The 26,044-nt window shown below is 29.0% G+C and overlaps 1 protein-coding gene across 1 annotated transcript in view; it reads left to right on the top strand.

The window, feature by feature from the left end:
- The first annotated feature begins 6,405 nt into the window (after window positions 1–6,405).
- Window positions 6,406–26,044, top strand: part of rdhB (retinol dehydrogenase B) — a 53,378-nt gene continuing 33,739 nt past the window's right edge. The window contains exons 1-3 of the mRNA XM_065511496.1: window positions 6,406–6,589; window positions 11,428–11,593; window positions 11,690–11,822. Of these exons, the coding sequence (XP_065367568.1) occupies window positions 6,455–6,589; window positions 11,428–11,593; window positions 11,690–11,822 (434 nt within the window). The 5' untranslated portion in view covers window positions 6,406–6,454. The remainder of the gene's footprint in view (window positions 6,590–11,427; window positions 11,594–11,689; window positions 11,823–26,044) is intronic.

Below are 26,044 nucleotides of genomic sequence, written 5' to 3'. Positions count from 1 at the left end.
TGTGGAATTGTTAGCACGATTTAGACCAATTATGATCTCCGAAACGAGAGAGTACACGACTAGAAAAGAACTTTGTTATCTTGATATGTTGATATGAAGTTCCAATATTAGTCATTGATTCACCAGCCCCATTTTCAAATGCTGCAATTTGTAGCAATTTGTTAATTGCGCAGTCATTATGGTAAAAATAATAAAATCAAAACGTACCTAATATAGGGGTTAACACAAAAAGATTTTGGATTATACTTGTAGTACTTTAAAGAGTGGAATGACCCATATATCTTATGGAGCCCATATGTTGTTAATTAGTTTTTTCATTGCGAGATTTTTCTCCCCATTTCATATATATTTTTGTTTTTATTGTTTTACGTATAAACAACAAAAAAACAATAATAACAATAACAACAATAAAATATAAAATCTGTAAAAAAAAAAAGCCGTATGGCAGGATTAGTTTTAGTATTTTTAGGTTTCATAATCAAATGCAATGCTAGAATGAAAACGAGAACGAAAACGATTATTGGAATTGGTTGGTAACCAACTAAGCAGATTAATGTTTAATCAACCGGTGGTCGAATGGTTTATTTTGAAACGCAAATGCAGCGGAGCAACAGAAACAGAAACAATACATATAAATAGAAATAGAAATACAGCACAAAAAACTGCAACTAATAATTGAAAACTAATAAAAATCCAAAAGCGATTTATAGAAAAGTATAAAACCATTTATTTAAACGGGCGCACACAGGCAGGCGGCAGCACAGACAGACAAACATACAAATTTATATAGACAAACTTTATACATATAAAACACACATTATCTACATATTTATTCACGCAATCAATTATGTTCTAAATGATTTTTTTTCATATTTAAATGCAACCGGGTACACGCACGAACCTACACATGTGCAGTAGGGTGGACCTTATTTTGAAGTTTTAGGATTTTCAATGCTGCCACGGTCCCCCGTCATTTAAAAACCAAATTCTGGAACTTTGGGCGAAATCGAAAAACTACAATATTAGATGTTAAAATTTCGAGTTTTGGGTCAAAAATCAAAATTTGCTGAATTTTTTTAAACGAAATTTCTAAAAATTTTAAAAATTTAGAATTATTAGAAATAAATGCTACAAAACTATTAAAAATTTTAATGCGTGCATCTATTACACAAGTAACCAGGCTTTATGTTGCCGTAATAACTGATATCAAAAAAGTAATTTTATAGCTGTTATTTTGTGACTTTAAAAATAAAAATTCATCCAAACAGTTATTTTTCAACGTAAAAATAAAAGTTTGAAAGAAAATCTTTAAAAGAGAGTTTTAATTTGAAATCAAAAAAAAAAACTCCTCAAATAAGTTTTATTTTTTCCATCATAAAATAAAACTCATTTGAGGAGTTTTATTTTTCCTGTCAGAAATTTCATTTTATGAAAATTTACACCTAAAGCTTGCAGCTGGTTCGATCATTACAAAGCATTGTAATTGAAAAAATCGCCATTTAAATAAAATAAAGAAGAAAATAAACGAAATGAGTTTTATTTTCTGACGGAAAAATTAAACTCCACTAATGAGTTTTATTTTATGACGGAAAAATTAAACTCCACGAATGAGTTTTATTTTATGACGGATGAATTTTTTTGGATGAATTTTTATTTTTAAAGTGACAAATTAACTTTTTATCGTGTACCAAAGTACTTTGTACTCCAAGTCTACAAATAAGAGATCACATCTTTTGATCAGATTCGAAAAGATCTTTCTAGTTTGTCATTATTAAGTAGTTTATGTGTATTCACAGGTAGTAATCTAATAATTTTTTGTATTAGTCCATAGTGGCAAACTTTATCGAAGTCTTGATATATATCAATAAGTAATGCAGAGCAATATTCTCGAAGGTTTTCCGGTTAAGAGTAGTTATCCGACTACGTAACTGTTTGATGGAACTATGCTTCCTTCTGAAACTAAATGTATGGTCAGGAATAATGCTTTCAAGCAGCAACTTTTCAAAACATTTCGAGAATATTGACAACAGGCTAATGGGACGCACAGTACACTATAGGTAATTTTACCCATTTTTGAGGCAAAAAGTCATGTTTTGCACTTTCAGGAATGCCTTTTTTGTTGTTGGTACATATTTGATAAAGAATACATTAAAGCAAATAACGGCATATTTTGTTTTTATAAAAAATTAACGGCGACCGCTTAGCAAGTGGTCAAAGTCATTGTTTGTGAGAAAAGTGTTGAAGCTGTATTTTCGAATTTTTAACTTTATTTAAATAGTTAAAACCAGTGTTTAAAAAACTAGACTACAAGTAGCAGTAGCAACGAAAAAACACAATTAGTCTAGTTAAAAAATTAATAAAAACTCGGAGTCAATAATTACTACTACTACTGCTACCTTCACATTTTGGTAGCAGTAGTTGTAGTAATACTAATAAAAGAAAAATTTAAAAGTAGCAGAGTAATTTATTTTCTATTGCTACCTTAAAAAAGAAAAAGTTTTGATGTAGCAGTCATTAGTTTTTTATTAATTCTGCTACTTTTAAAATTTAGTAGTAATAGAAGTAGCAGTTGAGGTAGTAGAAGAAGTAGCAGTTAAGTAGCAGTTGAAGTAGCAGCTAAGTAGCAGTTGAGGTAGCAATAAAATAAGTCAAAAATAAAAATCTTCAGCCAAAAAAGTATATTATGTGTTGTTGTTGTGAATGTATATTTGTGTATGTTGGTCGTGTTGTAAACAAAAGTTCGGCTTTTTTGTTATACACACAGAAAACACGATCTTTCTGTTAGCAACACGAACATCTGAGACGAATAAAATCGAATAATTCTTTCAAACTCTCTCAAAACAAAAACAACACACAGTGTTTAATTCTGTCAATTTTGGTGTTATGACTGAAGATTTTCTTTTTTGATTACTTTTATTGCTACATTAACTGCTGCATCAACTGCTACTTTACTGCTACCTTAAAAATTAAAACTCGATATAGAGCAGTAGCAATGATTTGTATTTTTATGCTACTACTCCATTTACAATTCATGTTTTATTACTACTGCTCTGTTAAGAGTTTTATATTTTGAAGGTAGCAGTTGTTTTAAAAAAACAAGAAAACGAAAAAAGACAAATGCTACTGCTACCACTACATACACTTTTTTGAAGCAGTAGTTGTAGCAACAGTTAAAAATTTGTTAGTTATCGTAGCTTTTTAAACAGTGGTTAAAATACAAAAATAAATTTAAATTAAATATGGAAAACAAAAGTGTTTAATAGTTTAAGAAAAATATTTTGTAAAAAAAAATGTTTTTGGCGAAAAAACTCATACCTCTGACATAACCTTTAATTTTATAATTTTTTCTGAAAAATTAATTTTGGAGAAATTTTTTTAAAAGTTGGCCGAAACGTATTAAATGAAGAATTTTGAGTTTAATTTGTCAATTTCATGTTGCACTTTTTGAGAAATATCATTTTTCGTAGGAAGCCTCCGCTTGTAAAATCTCGAACTTGCGGAAGTTTGGTTGGATGAACAAAGGAAAGAGAAGAATACTGCAGTTTACAATTTTGTTGTTGCTAAAGTTGGCAATGTTTTGAATGAGGAATAGGCTTATATGAAGGAAAAATTTGCCAATTTTTTGTAAGAATGTCTCAGTTAGATGGAAGAGTTCCCGCAATATTAGATTCGCCAATTTGAATATGAAAAAGTTTACCTTAGATTCGAAATCAGCAACCTAGAAACCCCATATACTGATGTTCATGTAAATCAAAAGACTTTTTAAATTTTACTCCGCCATATTGGATCCGCCATTTTGAATTTGAAAAATTTGACATCAGATTTGAAATCAGCAACCTTGAATACCCTTATATACCAATTTTCATGTAAATCAGAAGACATTTTAAATTTTACGCCGCCATATTGGATCCGACATTTTCGAATTTGAAAAATTTTACCCCATATCTAAAATCAGCAGCCTTGAATACCCCTATATACCAATTTTCATGTAAATCAGAAGACATTTTAAATTTTACTCCGCCATATTGGATCCGCCATTTTGAATTTGAAAAATTTTACATCAGATTTGAAATCAGCAACCCTGAAAACGCCCGTATAAAATTCTTTTAGAACATATAACAATTTTATGTTTTTCGTTAAGTGATCTTTATGGAGAAGATTTTGATATAAAAATCATGTCATATTTTTAGAATATGTCGCCCCTATCCCGTTCATAATTTGACCTATTTTTTTTATATAAATTTCAACTTTGGGCCACATGTTCTAAAATCCAAAAGCTGGGATTAAAAAGCTGCTTTGAAAACCTTGATATTTTCCATATTTATCCCCAATGTATTTTCCCAGCCCCGAAGGAATTGTGGACCCAATGGGCAAAATTGTAAAAATACCATTTTTGGGATTTTCGCTCCATTTTCGGAATTGCGGGATTCCCATTGTCGTCTTCACGGTAGAGAACGGGAATTTTATAGGGCGTGGCATCATATTATTTATAACATTATCAGTAGTAGAAGAATTTGTATCATTTGGGATAAAAACATTCTCAAAGTTATTAGCGAATGTCTAAATTTTTTCGGAAGTATTTTTGGCACATTCTCCGCTCTAATATACAAAAATGGCATTGCATATTTTTCACAGCTTTCCAGAGACTACAATCTGTTTCCTTAGTAGGGTGTAAGTTTTTAAGATAAGTTTTCAGATTTGATTCCTTATCAGTCTTTAAGGCGGCGTGAAGTCTTCATTGGCACTGGTTAAGTTTTGCGCTCGGAGATCGCGATTTGGGCCATTGACGTCTGAGTGTTCGTTCTCTTTTTTTAATAAGAGATACTCGATGTTTCTATTACATTTTGAATGTTTGTTCTTAGGATGACAAAATTCCAAAAAAGTGTAAAATAAAGGCCACCCTAAAGTTCACTCAAACTAGTACAATTTCATCGACATAATTTATACACAGAAGTTATACAAAAAAAAATAAAAAATACTCTAATGTAGAACATAGATACATAGTTGTAGTTTTGTGTTGGTGTTGGTGTGGGTTACTATTTGCGATTGTGTTTGTGATATTATTATGCAAATTCTTTGCAAATTGCAATTAATTAAAAACTATTAGTGAGTGGATTGAAATGGTTGCATTAAACAAAGAATAGAGCAATAAAGCCAGTGAAAATAGTTTTATTGTGGTTATGCTAAGTTCTCAAAGTACCCTTTTTCAAAAACTTTTTTCAAAATCTGTAAATATTCTCAATTAAACTATTAAATCTAGCATTAATCGAACCGATGAAAAATATTGTTACGAATTTGCAATAGTGTTTTGAATTTAACGTTCTGTAGCAACTGTCAGCAACATTCAGCGTGTTTATAAACATTTCCATTAGTAGAAGCTTCTACTTATGGACAATGTTGTTAGCATTGTTTGAAAGTATGGTAACAGTGAATGTTTAAGCTGCGAACATTAACATCGAAAGCTCTAGAATTCGAATATAGTAGTTGTCCGTTAAGATCATCGTAGAAGGTTCACGAAAGATGGCGTGTTGTCTGTTGTTGTACATTTAAATAAATAACGAGTTGTTACAATTTTAAACTACTAAACTGTTTTTATTTGCCATCAAAAGTATCCGGTTTATTTAAAGGAAATAAACCACGTTTTTAAAAGGTAAAAATGTAACAATATTAACGAAAATTCCTTTTAGTAACAACCCAACAGAAAGAGCTATATATCTGATTAAATGTCAGTCATTACCAGACAACTTCTAAGTAATGCTGGCAGTATGAAGTAGTCATTTAAAAGTAATTACTACTAATTAGACAAAAGTTAATGAAATGTATTACTATACCCAATCAAAAGCCACACCGACCGATTGTTATAAATTTGCCTAGTATAGGGAGCAAAAACTTTATTCCAATTGAAAAGTGATTTGCGAAAACCCACCACTTGGCCCCTAAAACTCTGCCACATACGCCCATAACAAATATCAGGGGTGAAAAACTAGAGAGAAGAAGAGTGAGTTAAAATGAATCAATGAACAAAAACAGTTATAAATGAAATACTGCGGTTTTGTCATGACAAAAGTGACACGATAAAATATAAAAAAAAATAAATAAAACTTAAATTGCAAAACTGCCAGCACACAGACACACATAGATACACAATTAAATACTTTTATAAACAAATTAAAGGGAATTTAATACTATAATTATCTTTATATGAAAATATGTACACCAAACATACTTACAATTGTATGGGTAAATTCATATAGAGAGTAATACTCACTCACTCACATTTTAATTTGTGATCAAAGATCACAGATTTCAAAATTTATATTACAGCTACTTTAACTGCACTGTATGCAGTTTTCAGCCAGTTGTCAAAGCAAGTGATTGTCAGTTATAAATTGTCGGTTGTAATTTTCATTGAATTGCGGGCAAAAAAAAAAGTGGTACATCAATAAACAATATAATGTCTCAATATTGGAAAACAAAAGTGGCTGTTATAACGGGAGCCTCAAGTGGTATTGGAGCTAAAATTGCTATAAAATTGGCAAATGCTGGTGTACTAGTTATTGGCTTAGCACGACGTACTAAATTGATAGATGTAAGTTGAAAGTGGATGACGAATAAAAGTTCAACGAATTTAATATAATGAAAAATCAACAATTTTACCTACATATGTAAGCATTTTTACTGGAATTCAAGTTGAAAGCAAGTGTAATTCAAGACTTGAATTATAGTCAAGCAATTGAATTACAGTTGTATTACCCTTTATTTGAATAGCATTCGCCAATAAAAAGAAAACATAAATTAAAGCCATATGTTTTTTGACATAATTACATTTGCATTCAAGTCAAATTCCAACAAAATGTTCAAGTGCTTGATTTTTTGGGGCTTTGGTGCTTATTGGACATTAAGATATTTAAATGTATAAATTTTAATTTTAGGGCGGTGATTTGTGGCGTTAAAATTTGTTATGGTAAAAAATTAAGTTTGATGAGAAATATGAGTGATCACAGATAGAGCTCCTTTTCTGTAAATAACCTCCTTTTATCGATTAAATACTCATTAATAAAGTGATTATGATTTGAGTGACCACAGATCGAGCTCCTTTTTTGAATTTAACGATTATATTCCAAGTTATTGAGGATATGAGGAAGATTTTTTAAGATTTTATGTCCCTCGCCATGAGTGGCAAGGGTATATATAAGTCATTCCGTTTGTAATTTCTACATTTTTTATTTGTGATCCCATTCAGGTTCGTTATAGATAGCGGAGTGTCCGTCACAGACCTTTTCAACGGCGTAATAAGACCAAATTAAGTCGGACCTATAATGGGTCAAAATTGGGAAAAATATATTTTACCCCGAATTTTTTTTTTTTCACCAAAAAATTATTTTTGTTATAAAATGTTTTTCACTAATAAAAAAATTTAAAAATTAAAAAAAATAAAAAAATTTCAAATATTGTTTGCTGTACAATTTTTTCCGAGAGGACCCTTTTGCTCCCACCATATACAGAGAATTACCATAGTGCCATGGATATTTGGCTTTGGTGTCGATTCGGCTGGTTGGCCTAGCTTCAAATACCATCTCTTACTCTTCGGGTTATCGTAATGGATCCATTTTTCATCGCAAGCAATGAGTCGGTGTAAAAATGATTTTCTTTTGTAGCGTTCAAGCATCGGACATGCAAAATCATATTTCAAGATCTCTTGGCTTCTCCTCTCTTGAGTTGAGTTGAGTTTTAGAACAATCTTCATGCACGCAGAGAAAAAATATAGTTGGGCATGGTTACTGTAACCATTTCAATATTGTTACAAGTTTTTTAACAATATTATAGTCACAATAACCATTTACATGATTGTTTTAACCATAATATGATTGATTTACTATTCACATGATTGTGTCAACCATATATATGGTTACAGTAAACAAATATATGTTTGTGACAACCATTCATATGATGAAGGAATTATCATATTATGGTGCTCTCGGCTTAAGGCTTATCATAATCTCAGAACAACATATTATGATAAAATTATTCATCATAAATATGGTTGCCACAAACATATATTTGTTTACTGTAACCATATATATGGTTGATACAATCATGTGAATCGTAAATTAACCATATTATGGTTACCACAATCATGTAAATGGTTACTGTGACTATAATATTGTTAAAAATCTTGTAACACTATTTAAATGGTTACAGTACCATGCCAATTATATTTTTTCTCTGCGTGTGGAGAAGAGTAATGCCTCCAATTCTTGGTCTTCAAACTTTTTTGGCTGACCTGGGCGATATTTGTCACAAATTGAGCTCCTTTTCTATATTAAAAGCCCATTTATATATAAAATGTCTGTGAGAAATTGATTACGGATAGATTTTTCTCGTTTAAACCCTACATAGTTCATATAAAAGTTCGATAAGTGATTACAACTCGACGTCCTTTACCGATTAAAAGCTTTTTTTTACAAAATTATTAAAGATTTATGGGTTTTGGTACAAACGATCGATTTTTGATTGGAAATATGAGTGATCACGCTTATTTAAAAAGCAGTATTAAGAAATATGAGGGACCACATATCGCGCTCCTTTTCTATATTAAATTCTTATTTAGCAAGTTATTGGTGATCTTATATATTTTGAGTTTGTCATAGAAAAAATCTATTTTTGGTAAGTAATACAAGTAATATTCTCGATTAAACTCTTATTTACTAGATGCTTATTAAATGCTTATTTACAATGTTATTGTAGATTTAAGGTTGTTCGTACAAAAGATAGTTTTTTGGTAGGAAATATGAACAATCACATATGGATGATTAATCGCTCATTTAAAAGACAATATCGGAAAATATGAGGGACCACATATCGAGCACCTTTTCTAGTTTAAACACTTATTTGCAAAGTTATTGATATTAGATTTTTTTTCAGTAAAAATATCGATTTTCATTGAGAAGTATGAGTAGAGCTATTTATTGAGTAATTATAATAAATGAATTAAATTTACTTTAAAAATTATAAAATATACCGTTCGAATAATTACCAAAAATCTCTAGTGATTGACGCTTTTAGATTTTTATACCCTTCACCTTCGTGAGAAGTGTATATATAAGTTTGTCATTCCGTTTATAATTTCCAAAATATAATTTTCCCATCCTATAAAGTATATATTCTGGATCCTTATAGATAGCGGAGTCGATTAAGCCATGTCCGTCTGTCTGTTGAAATCAACTTTCCGAACCCCCCAAATAACTTACATACAAGATTCATACATCAATATGTCCGGAATTCTTCCGGCTCGGTTGCTATTTAAAATCGGTCCACAAATGGCTGAGATATAAGGAATAAACCAGGACAACCTCGATTTTTGACATATATCTGGATTACTAAGTCATTAATATATGATAGATATTTCAAAGACCTTTGCAACGACGTATATAAGACCATAGTAAGTTGGACCTACAATGGGTCAAAATATTTTTACCCCGATTTTTTTTTTCACCAAAAAAAGTTGTTATATTATAAAATGCTTTTCACTAATGAATTTTATTTTAAATTTTGTTTACCAAAAAATAAAAAAAAATGTATTTTAAAGTATAATTCGGTGTTCACTGATCGAGCCCCTTTTTCATTAAATACTTATGTATAAAGTAATCGAAAATTTTAAAATTTTTGGAGTTACAATTTATATAAAATATTGATTTAGACGCTTATTTATTTACATAATTATTGGATGTATGACTTATAAATGCGTCATTTTTTCATTTTTTTAGCATTTATTTTGAATAAATCAAGTCAATATCCAATACTATGTTCCAAAGTGAAGTGTATCCCAGAGAGAGAGCGTTCTGCATTGATCGAAACAAATAGTAATCGGACGGGGCAAGGTCTGGACTATAATGCGGGGAGACAAAACTTCCCAACCACTTCTTTCTAAATCGTTTTTAACAGGTATTGCAAAATATGGCCTAGCGTTGTTATTATGGAATATTAGGGTTTCATGTCTGGCCGCATATTCTGGGCGTTTTTCAGCGTTTTGTACAAACGATCGATTTTTGGTTGAAAATACAAGTGATCAGAGATGGATGATTAATCGCTTATTTACAATACACTATCGAGAAATATGAGGATTCACATATCGAGATCATATTCGAGCTCCTTTCCCAGATTAAATATTTATGATTTTTTAAGTTTCTCAGATAAAATATATATTTTCGGAGAGAAAAATGAGTGATCGCAGATCAAGCACATTTTCTAAATTAAACGCTTACTTAACAAGTTATTGATGACATTTTGAGTTTTTCATATGAGGAGCCGCAGAACAAAAGCTACCTTTTCGAATTTTTTTACAAATTTATTTTTTGGTATTTTTATATTTGGGTGGAAATCTTCTAGAAAAAATCAATTTTCAAAAAAGTACCTTTTGTTCTGCGGCTCCTCATATATAAATTCGATTTTGGGTGAGAAATACAAGTAATACTCATCAAGCTTCTTTTATCGATCAAACTCTTATCTACACGCAGAGAAAAAATATAATTGGGCATGGTTACTGTAACCATTTATATAGTGTTACAAGTTTTTTAACTATATTATAGTCACAGTAACCATTTACATGATTGTGGTAACCATAATATGGTTAACTTACGATTCACATGATTGTCTCAACCATATATATGGTTACAGTAAACATATATATGTTTGTGGCAACCATATTTATGATGAATAATTTTATGTTGTTCTCAGATTATGATAAGCCTAAAGCCGAGAGCACCATAATATAATAAGTCCTTCATCATATAAATGGTTATCACAAACATATATATGTTTACTGTAACCATATATATGGTTGAGACAATCATGTGAATCGTAAGTTAACCATATTATGGTTACCACAATCATGTAAATGGTCACTGTGACTATAATATAGTTAAAAAACTTGTAACAATATTGAAATGGTTACAGTAACCATGCCCAACTATATTTTTTCTCTGCGTGTATGCGTGTACTTCATACACAAAACCGATTTTTGGTTAAAATTATTTGAGATCATAGATCTGGATTAAAATCGTATTTGCTAAGTTATTGACGATTTAAGATTTTTTGAGTTTTTCATTAAAAAAAATTGATTTTTATTAAACAAATTTAGTGATTGAATTCGCTGTTATTTTGTAACGCTTTTTAGAAAGTTTTTTACAATTTTTTTTATTTTTAGTCAAAAATATAAGTGATCAGGGATAGAGCTCGTTTTCTCGTTTAAACGCTTATTTACAAAGTTATTAGTGATTTAAGACTTTTTGGGATTTTCTTCTAAAAAATCGATTTTTGATCTGAAATATTAGTGATCGCATGTTCTCGATTTAAGATTTTTTGTGTGGAATTATAAATTTTTAAATATAAGTCATCAAACTAAATTTGCTATATTATTCATTTCAGGATTTAAACAAAGACATTGAAGGTTATGGTAAAATCTATTCTCATCATTGCGACTTAAGTGATGAAGGCAGTATTTTGGAAGCTTTTAATTGGATACGCACCACTTATGGGGCAATTAGTATATTGATTTGTAATGCTGGTATAATTAAGGCGAATTTTTTAAGCGGTATGTTGCTGTTTCACAAAATATTGAAACAAATATTAACTATTGCTTGAAGATGCTAAATAATTTAATATTATTTTCTTTTGTTGAATATTTTAGAATCTACATCGAAAGAAATAAAGGATTTGTACGATTTGAATGTGTTCGCTACCACCATCTGTTTGCGTGAGGGTTTGAAACTGATGCGTACGCTGGCAACAGCTTCGAAGGGGCACATTATAGTTATGAATAGGTATGTTTGTAATTATTATGCCAGTATTTTTATGTTTAAATTTTGTGTTAATTTTATTTTGTGTTAATTAACATAAGTATGTAAGTATCAGTGCTTAAACATAAGCTGCCAACACACATAATTTCATGTTTAAAAATTATTTTTTATTATAAAATATACTCGTATACACACATATTTCATATTTAAATATTAGGATGACTCCTTTTATTTAAAGCCAAAAAAATATGTTCGAAGTTTCTTCTCAGCATAAATAAAATAAAAAGTTTCTTTGTTTCAAAATTCAGTTCTCGAAAAACTTTTTTTGTTAACTGTTTAATGAAATAAATCGTTAATAATTTTTTTAATACGAGGGTAAGTCAAAAAGTCCTAGACTTTTAGACTTTCCCGTCTCTTAACTGAAAGGTCAATACTGGTCCTGTTAACAGGCATCTGTCAGTTGACTACTGTCAAAATTTGAACAAGCTGCGTCATTTAGTTTGTGTTTGCCAGCCATTGATAACAGACTACTTACTGCAAGACTTGAGGAGAAAATAAATTAAGTAAGATACCGTTAACCTATTCACGCTGGTATGACCAAAAAAATTAATTTTTTTAACGGCAGTTTCAAAACTTCATTTTCAAGTTTTTAAATTTTTTTATACCCTTCACCTTCGAGACAAGTTTGTCATTCCGTTTGTAATTTCTACATTTTTCATTTCCGACCCTAAAAAGTATATATATTCTGGATCCTTATGGATAGCGGAGTCGATTAAGGCATGTCCGTCTGTTTGTTGAAATAAATTTTCTGAAGACCCCAGATATCTTCGGGATCCAAATCTTCAATAATTCTGTCAGGCATGCTTTCGAGAAGTTTCCTATTTAAAATCAGCAAAATCGGTCGACAAATGGCTGAGATATGGGGAAAAAAACCTGGACAACCTCGATTTTTTTTACCTATATCTGGATTACTAAGACATTAATATAGACAATATGGATATCTAATGATAGATATTTCAAAGACCTTTACAACGACGTATATAAGACCATAGTAAGTTGGACCTACAATGGATCAAAATCGAAAAATATTTATTAACCCGAATTTTTTTTCAGCAAACAATTTTTTTTTTTTTTTAAATTAAAAAAAAAATAATTTTTAAAATTAAAAAAAAAAAATTTAATTTCCTTACTGTTAGGAATTTGAAGTAAATAAAATCTTTTCAGAATATTATAGTCGAGCTAATTTTAAATAAAGTCTGAATGTTTTACTAAAATGGGAAAACGTTAATCGTGAAGGTCAAAGGTCAAATTTTTCAATATTTGGAATTGCTCATGGAAAGATAGCGTAATGTTATATATTTATAAATCGATTTTGATGAAACTTAAGAAAAATATAACATGAAGTCAAGTATTTGTAAAAACAGCTCAAAAAAACTCTTTGCAGTTTAGTGGTCACTTTACTAACCACCTTTTCTATAGTCTTTAAAAATAATTTATTGGCATCTACTGAAATTTTGCTAAACAATAATATTTACTGAAGTCATCGTTTATGTTTTTTCCAAAACTTTGCCGTCAGTGTGCTCTGGTTAATATATCTATCTATATTAATTTGAAAATATTGTAAACCGCAGGTTTTTTAAGGGATTTTCAAGCATTCAATAAAAAAAGCACAGAGTGTTTATGGTTCATCGAATTCTGTCCAAAAACCTGTGTTTCATTCACGGAATTTTTGACCCGCCCTTAAGCTTTAGTTGCTTGATCTGTTATCACTCATACTTCTGAATTTACATCATCAGTAACTGTGAAAAAAGAAATTTAAAGGCCTTCAAATAATTCAAATGTCGAAAAATTGTTGCCAAGCTAGTCCAACCACATTCGAATTTGTTGGGCAAATTTATTTGGAGTTGAGAGCAATGACAACTTTTTTGTCCCATCTAATAATTGTGTATATTTTGAAATCTATTCTGTGACAATTAATGGAATTAAAAAGACAATGCAAACTAAAGAGGCTTTTTACCAATTTCCCTTAATTAATTTGGAACAACCTGTTTTTTAACCCTGTTTCTTCATATGTCACCCATATGTATGTATAATTTACACACTACAATACATATAATTAAAACATTACTTTCATACATATGTGTCGGTGTAAATGTGCTGTAACATTCCATTAAATTGTATTTGCGCGACAACAAAATTGTCTTAAAGCCAGTGAAGGAGGGGTGAAGACATTGAGTTCATAATGTTTGCATTAACACTGTCGAAATACGGTTGCTGGCATGATGAAAATTGCAATGAATAATGAAAAGGAAATTGACCACCTTATTAACACATTAAGTGAACTTAAAAGCATTTTACACACACTTACACACCCAAATACATAAACACATACACACTCACACACACAGACATATGCCAGAAGATGTTATAGTCGGACTATATTAAAATCTTTTATGGATACCCATAGGCGTATGTGTGCGCAAGGATATTTATGTATAAAGTGTTGATGTGTTGATTAAAACATTGAGCAAAATATTAAGGGTATTCAAAGGGGCATTTTCACTGTTTTGTTTTATTGCAAAATATTTAAATCGAATATTTTTTTATAACTAGTATAACCCGGTGCACTTCACTACCCCTACCATATTAAAATTAAAAAAATATGAATGGATTTCTGATAAAACCTAACTACATATACAAAATATTGAGAATCTCTCAATTACAGTTCACTTGATATTCGAAAATAACTAACTAATTTGGTATGGGAGATACCCCTCCACTGCTCTGATCGCAACCATTTTTAAACCTTTTATGTAAATATGAAGCTTTACTTTAACTTTCCTTTATAAGGGAGGGGTAATTCCTACTAAGCCGATCATGCTTAGCTAAACTTCGAAAAGGAATCAGGAATAAATTCATTTTTAGCTCACTTCCGTAGAATGGTAAAAAATTGATTGATACAGAGTTTAAATACTTTTAGAATTAATTATAGTTCTCTAGATATTCAAAATTAATTATTTACTTTGCCCCACGACCACTAATGCAATCCCGACCATTTTCAGCCAATCTATGTTAAATGGTAAGAGAGCTATGCAGACAAAGTTTGAAGAACCTTGCAATTATTACTTTGTATGAGAGTTGACTCACCTCCTTTTCCGACCATTTTGGTTCCCCAGATATTCGAAATCAATATTTACTCTGTATAGGAGGTGCTACGCCCTCTAATCTTATTCCGTCTATATTCAGCTAAACTCCGCACATTAATAAGAAATTAATTCGTAAAAAGTTTAAACACTTTTACAATTATAGTTCTCCAGATATTCGAAATTAAATATTTACTTTGTATTGGGTGTGCCACGCCCACTATTCCAATCCCGAAAATTTTCAGTGAAACTATGCAAAATGATAAAAGTGCTATTTAGACAAAATTTTAAAAATCTTGCAATTATATTTCACAAAATATTTAGAAATAACAATTTACTTTGTATGGGAGGTGACTCACCATTTGTACCCGTACCATTTTTGACTGAGCTTCATGCAGTGATAAGAAATTGATGCGTATGAAGTTTGAAAACCGTCACAATAATAGTTCTGCAAATATTATAAAATAACTCTTTACTTATGTACAATTACATATTTACCCCCATATGAATATAAAGTTTTTAAATTTGTCAAAGGTTTATAAGAACAATTTTGAATGGAAATTTTGTTTTATAAACCTTTGATAAATTTAAAAATTGCTTATGCATATGGGAGTTGGAAAATAAAAAAAAACACCTTCAAAATATATTTTTTTTAAGTGACTTTAAATTACTAAAGTCTTCTTCTTTGTTTTTTATAACAACTCTCACTTAAAACAGAGCGAAATAAATACTGTTTAATTGTTTCTCTTATTTATTTACAACAAAAACACGCATTGCTTTGTTTACTTTTTAGCTTAAGGTTCACATGTACACGTTTTTGCATATGTGTTAGTAACGTCTTAAAACGCTTATAACTCCTAAAAAACTGAACCGATTTCAATAAAATATATATTCTGCACTTCTGTGAATAAATCCCTTTAAAATGGTATATTTTTTTTCCTAAATTGAATGTATAATGTGAGCGTAAAAGGGGTCTAAAGAAATCGACTTGCCTATTAATATTATGATAATCTTTATTTACAATCTATCCTGTTATTAAGGATAATAAGCAAATTTTAGACAATAATATTTCAAGGATACGTCGCGTTTATGAAAATACCATCTTTTTTTGTTCACATACTGAGTACTCACCAATACCTCATGGGAGATTGTGTGATCGCATTATTTTTTGCTACTATTTTTGAGTTATTAAATTTTTAATTTGTGATATTTTCATAATGCCCATATTCAGTCATTATGGACATATGTATCTCGTTTGAATTTATATTTATGAAGAGTAGCTTGATTGTTATATGTTTCATTATTGCGTTTTAGTTTTGTTGTTGTGACCCCAATGTCCTATATATAGGACGACTTAAAAAACCAAATTTTTCAATAAATTTTTAAAAAACTATATTTTCAATATTTTTTATTTCTCATTTGCTTCCAAAATAATACAAAAGTACTTTTAAAATGATCAAGCTCAATCAGTCGGCATATCTGGGTTAAAATTGTATAAACTATTTATTTTATTAAAATTTACACAACTTTCTTTTAATACACACTTTATATTGTACAAGAATACACTGGTATGCAGTTAATGTTAATTCTAACAGCGCCTATGATAAACTGACTGACTGCAACCCGCTGCTACTATTTATACACACAGTACCATCTTCTAGTAGTTTCATGAATTATCTTATTAATGGACAAAACTAGAATGTTCTATTTCTAGAGCTTTTTTCAGGTTAATTCGATTTTTTTTATTGGTAATAAGAAAAATTTTCTACTGATGGAAATGTTTATAAACATAATGAATATTGCGAGCAGTCTTCACAGATCTTTAAATTCAAATTTATAGTACAATTTCGTAACAATATTATACTAAAACAAGTAAGAGAGCTATATTCGGCTGTGCCGAATCTTAAATACCCTTCACCAAATTATACTTTAAAATAAAATTTTAAATATTTTTAGGTAAACACAAATTCAATTTTATTTTTCTAATTTTTTGGAATTTTTTTTTCGAAATTGTTTTTTAATTTTTTTTTTAAATTTAGTGAAAAAAAAAATTTGGGTTAAAAATTATTTTTTCGATTTTGACCCATTGTAGGTCCAACTTACTATGGTCTTATATACGTCGTTGCAAAGGTCTTTGAAATATCTATCATTAGATATCCATAATACAGATATAGGTCAAAATCTTATGTAGAACAACATTTTCTGTAGAAAATCTTGTGTAGAACAACATTTTCTGTAGAAAATCTTGTGTAGAACAACATTTTCTGTAGAAAATCTTGAGTATAACAAAATTTTCTGTAGAAAATCTTGAGTATAACAAAATTTTCTGTAGAAAATCTTGTCTATAATAATATTTTCTATAGAAAATCTTGTGTAGAACAACATTTTCTGTAGAAAATCTTGTGTAGAACAACATTTTCTATAGAAAAAAATATAATTCCAACATTTTCGAATGCATGTTGTCTTTCTGTTGGTGCAACGTAACTTCTTGCAACATAGTTTATGGTTGAAATTTTACTTTTCAGTTCATTGTCTCGTTACTTTTCCACAAAAAAAATCTTGTGTAGAACAATATTTTCTATAGCAAATCTTGTGTAGAACAATATTTTCTATAGAAAATCTTGTGTAGAACAATATTTTCTATAGAAAATCTTGTGTAGAACAATATTTTCTATAGAAAATCTTGTGTAGAACAATATTTTCTGTAGAAAATCTTGAGTATAACAAAATTTTCTGTAGAAAATCTTGAGTATAACAAAATTTTCTGTAGAAAATCTTGTCTATAATAATATTTTCTATAGAAAATCTTCTGTAGAACAATATTTTCTATAGAAAATCTTGTGTAGAACAATATTTTCTATAGAAAATCTTGTTTAGAAGAATATTTTCTATAGAAAATCTTGTGTAGAACAATATTTTCTATAGAAAATCTTGTGTAGAACAATATTTTCTATAGAAAATCTTGTGTAGAACAATATTTTCTATAGAAAATCTTGTGTAGAACAATATTTTCTATAGAAAATCTTGTGTAGAACAATATTTTCTATAGAAAATCTTGTGTAGAACAATATTTTCTATAGAAAATCTTGTGTAGAACAATATTTTCTATAGAAAATCTTGTGTAGAACAATATTTTCTATAGAAAATCTTGTGTAGAAGAATATTTTCTATAGAAAATCTTGTGTAGAACAATATTTGCTATAGAAAATCTTGCGTAGAACAATATTTTCTATAAACAATCTTGTGTATAACAATATTTGCTGTAGAAAATCTTAAGTATAACTATATTTTCTGTTGAAAATCTTGAGTGTAACATTTTTCTATAGAAAATAAAATAATTTTCTGTAGAAAATCTTGTCTATAACTATATTTTTTGGACATGTTGTGTATAACAGTATTTTCTATAGAAAATCGTATGAAAATCTCGTATTCAACAGCACTTTCTATAGACAATTTTGTGATAACAGACGACTGTTTACAACATAAAGCTACAGTAATATTAAAATTTTAAGTACTCTGGTGATGAAGAAAGTATTTTTTAATACTATGTATTTTAATACGGAACAAAAATATAATTTTCCATCCCTGTATATAAGATTAAAAGTATATCTTAAAATAGGAGAACACATATGGAACCGTAACAGCAAATCCAATATAGAATCGTTTACATAATCTGTTGAAATTTCATAAAATTTTATAGAAATTGCAAACGGAATGACAAACTTACATATACATAAGTATATAGCCTTGCCACTTATGATGAAGGGTATTAAAAGAATTAAACACAACAATCGAACAAAAAGCTTTTTGTGAAATGTTTGTTATTTACTTTCATGTTTAAAAACGGCTAAAAAAATAGAATAACAATATGGGAGTCAAGGCGATTTGTTTAGACAAGTGAACTGTCATTTCACTTGTGATTGTTGTGGGGAAAAATACAACAAACCCAAAAGCAAAAACAACAACAGGTAACTTTGACAGTACGACTATCTTTTAACAAAAACAAAGTACCTGTTGTTTTTGTACATGTTGTAGATCTGTCGTCACCTTCTATAGATTCGCCTTGCTGGGAGTGGTTGCGTTGCTCAATTATTTGTTGACAATAGCAACAAACAACAACAAAAATGAAATAAGCGCAAAAGCAACGTGCTCAAACAACGTGGTTGTTGTTTTTGTACAATATGTGTTCTGTGCAGTGTTACCATATGTTAAAGGTAGGGTCAGACTACGCAAATTATTTGACTCAAGATGTTTCATGTGTTTGATCAAAACTACATCAAATAATTCATGGGTTGATTTTGTGTTCACACTGTACACATTTATTTGCCATATTTGTTTAATCAAACTACACCGAAATACTATCAAACACACAAAGGGGAAAATATATTTGACTTGTGGTCACATTTATGGTAATATTTGTTCTAAATAATTATTAAATAAAGCTGCAAAACAACTTTAATTTCTTTCATCAATAAAAAAGACATTTCTAGAAAGTAAAATATTACCAGATTTTGCTTTACATTTGAAAGAATTATGAAATTTCAGTACTTTTATTTAAGCGTCAAATATTTTATGTTTCTAGTTTGAACACAAAATATTTTTGCACTGCAAACAAGAAAACAGCTGAATTTGGTCAAACAAATTTATTTGCCAATATGAAAACATTCTTGTAATGTGACCAATGTGTGACCACTAAACAGCAAATATTTTTCTTCATTTTGGGTATTTTTTTATTTGATCTTGCAATTCATTTGCAAGATCAAACAGCGTCAAATAACAGCTGTTGCATCATGTGTTATCGCAAAAGTAGTGTTGCTATATCTTAAATTAAAAATCGCTAAATAATGAAAACAAATCGCGAAAAGAACACAAGCTTGAACAATTTAATAATATAATTATTAAATGTTTATTTATTATATTATATTACTATCACAATTCATAATTGAAATTGAATGGAAATGTAATCATGTTTTATACTTGAAAAATATTTGAAATATTAAATATTTTTCAAACAAAAAACATATGTCTTGAATTTATGTTTCCTTTTTACTGGAGAATGCTATTGAAATAAAGTGTAATACAACTGTAATTCAATTGCTTGACTATAACTCAAGGCTTGAATTACACTTGCTATCAACTTGAATTCCAGTAAACATGCTTATTGGTTTTTTAATACATATTATTAATCGAACACGACTTTTTCCAAACTTTTTTCATTCAGAATAAGAACATGTTCACAAATATTGTTAAATTTTATGGAAATGTTTACCTTTTTTACATAAATTTTTAATTAATTCCAACTCAATCGCATTATCTAAAAATTTATAATAAAAATTTTTGTATGATACTAAAATCAGAAAAGTGAAAAATGCTATTAGACATATTCTTCTTCTGCAGTAAAAAAAAATTAAACATATCATACTGCTTAAGAATTATTTTTTAATTACAATCAATTCATACTATTTATGTACATATGTATAAAAAATTTTCTTTGATTTTAAATTCAATCTGTATAAAATTTCAGTTAATATTCCATATGTACATATGAGCAATTTTAAATTTTGAAAATAGACAAACTCCATGTATAAATAAAAAATAATCAAACATCAGACTATGTTAAACGTATAAAAATATAAATCGCATAAAATTGCAAAAATCGCAACATAGACTTCATGTCTTCAATTAGTTTTTCTCCCAGTATGTCATCCTAGGCTGAATGACTTTTATGTGAAGAAGAAGACTTCATTTATTGATGCAATTATTTAGTGAAAATAATTTAAATAACAAATATTCAAGAAATATTGAATATGTATTTATGTATGTTTAAAAAAAAATAGTGAATTTGTGTCTTTAATTTAGTACGAAAAATATTTAAATAATCTCCTCTTATTTTTCCGCCATGCTGAGCAAATAATTTTCTGTTTTTTTCTATTTGATCAAACAATTATTTTATGAAAGTGTTTGATATAGTGCGACCACACGGCAAATATATTTACTGATTCTTTTTCGCAGCAGTTTGGTCAAACAAAAAGTGAAAAATTAAATTCAATATATGATAACAAAATTCAATAAATCTCTAATAAAATGATTACTTTACAATTCGAAATAAGTGCTTTAACCTTAAAAATATTTGCAAGATCAAATTATATATTTTTTAGGTATTTATGTAGCTAGTGGTCACACTTTGTTCACATTAAGAAAATATTTTGTTTGCCGACAAATAATTTTGTTTGACTAAAATCATCTGTTTTGTTGTTTGCTCTAAATTTTATTTGTGGTCAGATTCAGGCAATGAAATATTTGACGATAAACGTCAAATATTAGCTGTGTGTGACCGTACCTTAAGTTTTCCCTTTTTAGCAAGGTTTTTGAGACGCAAAAAGTTTTATTTTTTTTAAAAAAAGTTTTTTTTGGCAAATTGATATCATTAAGTTGAAAAGATGATTTCAAAATGATAGTCCCCAAATTCATTCACTAAATGGGGAGATTGATTTGAATATATTGAAAGTGTCTCCAGCACTAAATTCACATAAATTATCTCAGCTTGATTACATATATGCAGTGATGTTAACTTTTTAATTTCGATTACCGTACAGCCTTAAAAAATTACCGTTTTTTAGGTAAAATTACCGTATCCAAAGTTTAGTACAAAAATAATAATATTTTCTTATTGAAACAGGTTTATTTTTATAATTCAATATATCGAGGGCCTATATCCAAAACTCTCTATCTTAAAAAACAACTTTTCAGGAAAGCCAAAAAACTTTTTTTCGCGGATTACTTGAGTTATTAAAATTCGGTATGCAAGAGGGATTTTCTTCTCAAAATATTCAATGTGTATATTAAAATGAAAAGATAGAGGATTTCGCATTTTAATAGAATTAAATTATTTTGATTTCATTTATGCCATCTGTCAATTTTTAACGTAATTTATTTAAGAAACGGCTAATAATACAACATAAGATAAAAAAACTTTAAAAGTAGACACTTTTTTAAGCAAACTCTAACTTTAACGATTTATTTTTATGCCATGGAAATTATATTTTCCTAAAACAAAATGGTAAAATATTTTCATGGTAATTAATTTTTGTAAATGATTGAAAAATGTAAAATTCATGTTCAGCATTCAAAAATTAGTAAGAAAACATGAATTGCAAGAAGAAATTATTCCAAAAAAATTTTTGAAAATTATTTGAAAAGATAGACATAGAGAAATAACAAAAATGCAAATAAAACAGCAAAAGACAATATGGTTGTAAGAAATTCACACCATAGATGAGTACTGTTTTACTGAGCATTTTACTATCAAAAAGTAATTTTCGTGAATATCAAAGATAGTGGGTTTTGAATATAGGACCATTTTTGTAAAACAGCAGAATGCCATTTCTATCAACATCATTTATTTGCCTTATAATATAAATTCCATATCTATTTATTTAAATTCATCCATTTCAACAGCTTCTGGGAAATGCAAAACTAAAGGAATTATAGAAATGTTGGTATCGAACAATTGGGGATTTATGACGATCAGTTTTTAATACTAATTTGTATGTTGAAATATCCATACTTCAAAGACTTGCGATTACTTTACCGCCTAGATATATTTTGTCTAGTGGTAGTTGGTTATCATCATCCTCAAAGTTTTATGATTATTTTAATGAGAAATATGTACATTATATGTAGACACATTATAGAAATATAACGTTTGGGATATAATTTTTAAAAATTTAAACCTTTTAAAATTACCGTACAAATGTAGAAATTACCTGCATACCGTACAGAGGTCTAAATTACCGTACAATACGGTAATTACCGTACGGTTAACATCACTGCATATATGTACGAATTGGGTTTTGTAATTTTAGTATGTACTTAGAAATAAAAAGTTTTCTTCAAAAAATATTTAGCAACACTGGTTCTGTGTACGCGTGAGAGAGTTGCTCTTTTGAGAACACATTATAAAAAGCTCTCTCTCAAGGCGAATTTATATTCCAAGTGGTGTTGATAATGTTGTTTTGATGTTTGAGCTGTCAATTATCCTATGATTGTTGCGGCGAATGCTACAACAAACGTAAAAGTAACAAAAACAACAGGCAAACTTTGACAGCTTAAACCACATAAACAAAAACAAATTGCAAGTGGTTTTTGTAAATGTTGTACTTGTTGTAGAATCGACACCACCTGGTATATAAATTCGCATTGCTGAAGATTGACAAAAAAACACATACATACATACAAATAAAGATTTGTTTGTTATTATACATATATTTGCATGACGTCATGGAAAACAATAACAAAATACATTGTGTATTGGTTTTTTTGGTTATATCTCAGCCCAGGTCCAACTTACTATGGTCTTATATACGTCGATGGAAAGGTCTTTGAAATATCTATCATTAGATATCCATATTGTCTATATTAATGACTTAGTAATCCAGATATAGGTCAAAAATAGGTAAAAAATCGAGGTTGTCCTGGTTTTTTCCTTATATCTCAGCCATTTGTGGACCGATTTTCTCGATTTTAAATAGCAACCGAGACGGAAGAATTCCGGAGATATTGATATATGAATCATGTATGTATGTTATTTGGGGGCTTCGGAAAGTTGATTTCAACACACAGACGGACAGACGGACAGACGGACATGGCTATATCGATTCCGCTATCTATAACGATCCAGAATATATATACTTTATGGGGTCGCAAATGAAAAATGTGGAAATTACAAACGGAATGACAAACTTATATATACCCTTGCCACTCATGGTGAAGGGTATAATAATCATAATCACATAACAATAAATATTAGGCTGGGTCGAATTGTATGGACGATTTTTTTTTTGGAAATAAATCAGGCATTTGTAAACGGCTGATCCGATCGCGATAACACGTGCCAGTTTTTTGTTTCCCATTCATTTTCAAACATTTTTATATTTTTGGCACATTTTTGAGTCTAATCGTGATATTCACATGAAATTTTTTTTGTAAGACCAAAAACTACCTTATCGAAACAAAAAAAATCCCACAATTCCTAAAAATTTAAGCGAAAATCGCAAAAATTATATTTTTTACAATTTTGCTCATAGGGTCCACATTTACTTCGGGGTTTCCAAAGCTGCTTTTTGTTTTCTGATCCCAGCTTTGGGATCAGAATTGAATTTTTGATACAAAATATTTCAAATTTCGAAGGTCGTAGGGGCGACATATTCTAAGAATAGGACATGTTATTTTATCAAAATGTTCAGAAAAAAATCTTTCAAAAAAACATAAAATTGTTATATGTTCTTAAAAAAAGTTTTTTTTTAATTAAAAAAGATTTAAGTCATCTTTTCGCCCAAAAAACAGCAAAAATCAACTATTTATTGAATATTTAAATTGAAAATCGTTTATTTTTGGATCCATAATCGATATTGCTCTGAAATCGTCTGTATGTTATTCGTAATTTAGTTGTCTAACTAATAAAAAAAATCGAGTCCATTCGGTCCAAAAGTACAACCCATATTTTTAAAAAAAGCGGACCAAGGTATGGCAAAATTTGTAAATTTTCAATTTTGAAATGCCTATAACTCGAAAAGCATAGAGATAAATAGCACACGCAAGCATGTTTTTTCAAGATCTATCCAAGCGCTTTCCAAAAATATAAAAATCTTTGAAATGAATGGGAAACAAAAAAATTGCTCGTGTTTAAAAATTTTACATGTCGAAGGTACCCTACTTTGAGCTCCCATAGCGCCGCCCCTGGATCATTTGTATGGCCCATTTTAATATCTTAAACTCGAATACTCCTTGGCTACGCCCACGTCAAATTTAATCCCGATCGGATAATTTTATCCCGGCCGTTTAGAAATGCCAGATTTATTTCCAAAAAATTTTGATTATGCCCCACTGCAATAAAATTTTGAATACTGTAAAAACAACTTTTTAATAGTTATCTCTTCCCTATAAAAAGTTACACGCATCCAAAGTTATAACATGTAAAAATGGCCGTATTTTTTTCGAACCAAAAAAAAAATCGAGCAAAATTAAAAATAATAAATAAATAAACCTAAATAACTCTTGACCTAAAAGTGATAACCTACATGTTTAAGAATATTTTTTGAAGATTTTCTCTAGGACTATTTATATTTTAAACTAGTTGACTGCCCCGGCTTCGCCCGGTGGCATTTACTAATGTTAGTTCTTCAAGTTTCTCCAACCCACATACACCTGCCTGTTCTTATTTATTTGCAAATAAAATATAAAAATTTGTACTGCATACTTTATGTAGCTTTTTTATTACAGTTGACTGGACTGAACATTTTTATCGAATTTTTGAATTTTTGTAGAATATTTTAATCAGTTTTTTTTTAAAGGACTTTTTTTGATTTTCTCTAAAAAAGGTTCAAATTGACCTCTAAAGAGAAGAGCTAGAGGGTTAAGATCTTCCACGAAAATGACCCCATAAAATTCCATAATATAAATCTATCAATAAGAATTCTCTTAGACATTAACTTACAACATTTTTTTCAGTTAGTATAATGCTCCGTTCGATCAAAAAATTAAAACCCACTGTAAAAAAATGATCTACTCAACATGTCCTTTCAGAAATATAGGGTAGCTATTCTGTTCCAAAAATGCTATTGGACAGTGCTATCAAATTAAAAACCTTTTTCATGTTAATTCTCTATCTGAATACCCCTTATAAAACTGTTTTTTTTTTTGTTATTAATACATTTTTTCCTAGAACTTTATGACCAATCTTGTATTTAACACTGACACACGCACATACACTCACCCTTTTAACAGGTATGAAATTAAATCTCAACCACAAAATTGTATGCCGGCGATTTATTTACTGACGTAAAATATCCTTTAAATGAAAATTAAAAGAAAAAAAACAAACACACACACATACATTTTAAGTAAAAGAAATTTTGAAAATGAACACGTCTGTTAAATACTACTTTATTACTGGTAATTAAAGTACAACTTAAGCTACTTTTCCTTTTTAATGAAAACGAAAGAATTGAAGACAACAAAACAAAACAAAATATTATCTGACCACATCAAGGATTTTTTTGTAAAAATAAAATTTCAACTTAATAATGGTTACCGGTAAAAATA

Source organism: Calliphora vicina, chromosome 1 (assembly GCF_958450345.1).
Source record: "Calliphora vicina chromosome 1, idCalVici1.1, whole genome shotgun sequence".
Classification (NCBI taxonomy): domain Eukaryota; kingdom Metazoa; phylum Arthropoda; class Insecta; order Diptera; family Calliphoridae; genus Calliphora; species Calliphora vicina.
This window is presented reverse-complemented; position numbering and strand designations above follow the sequence as displayed.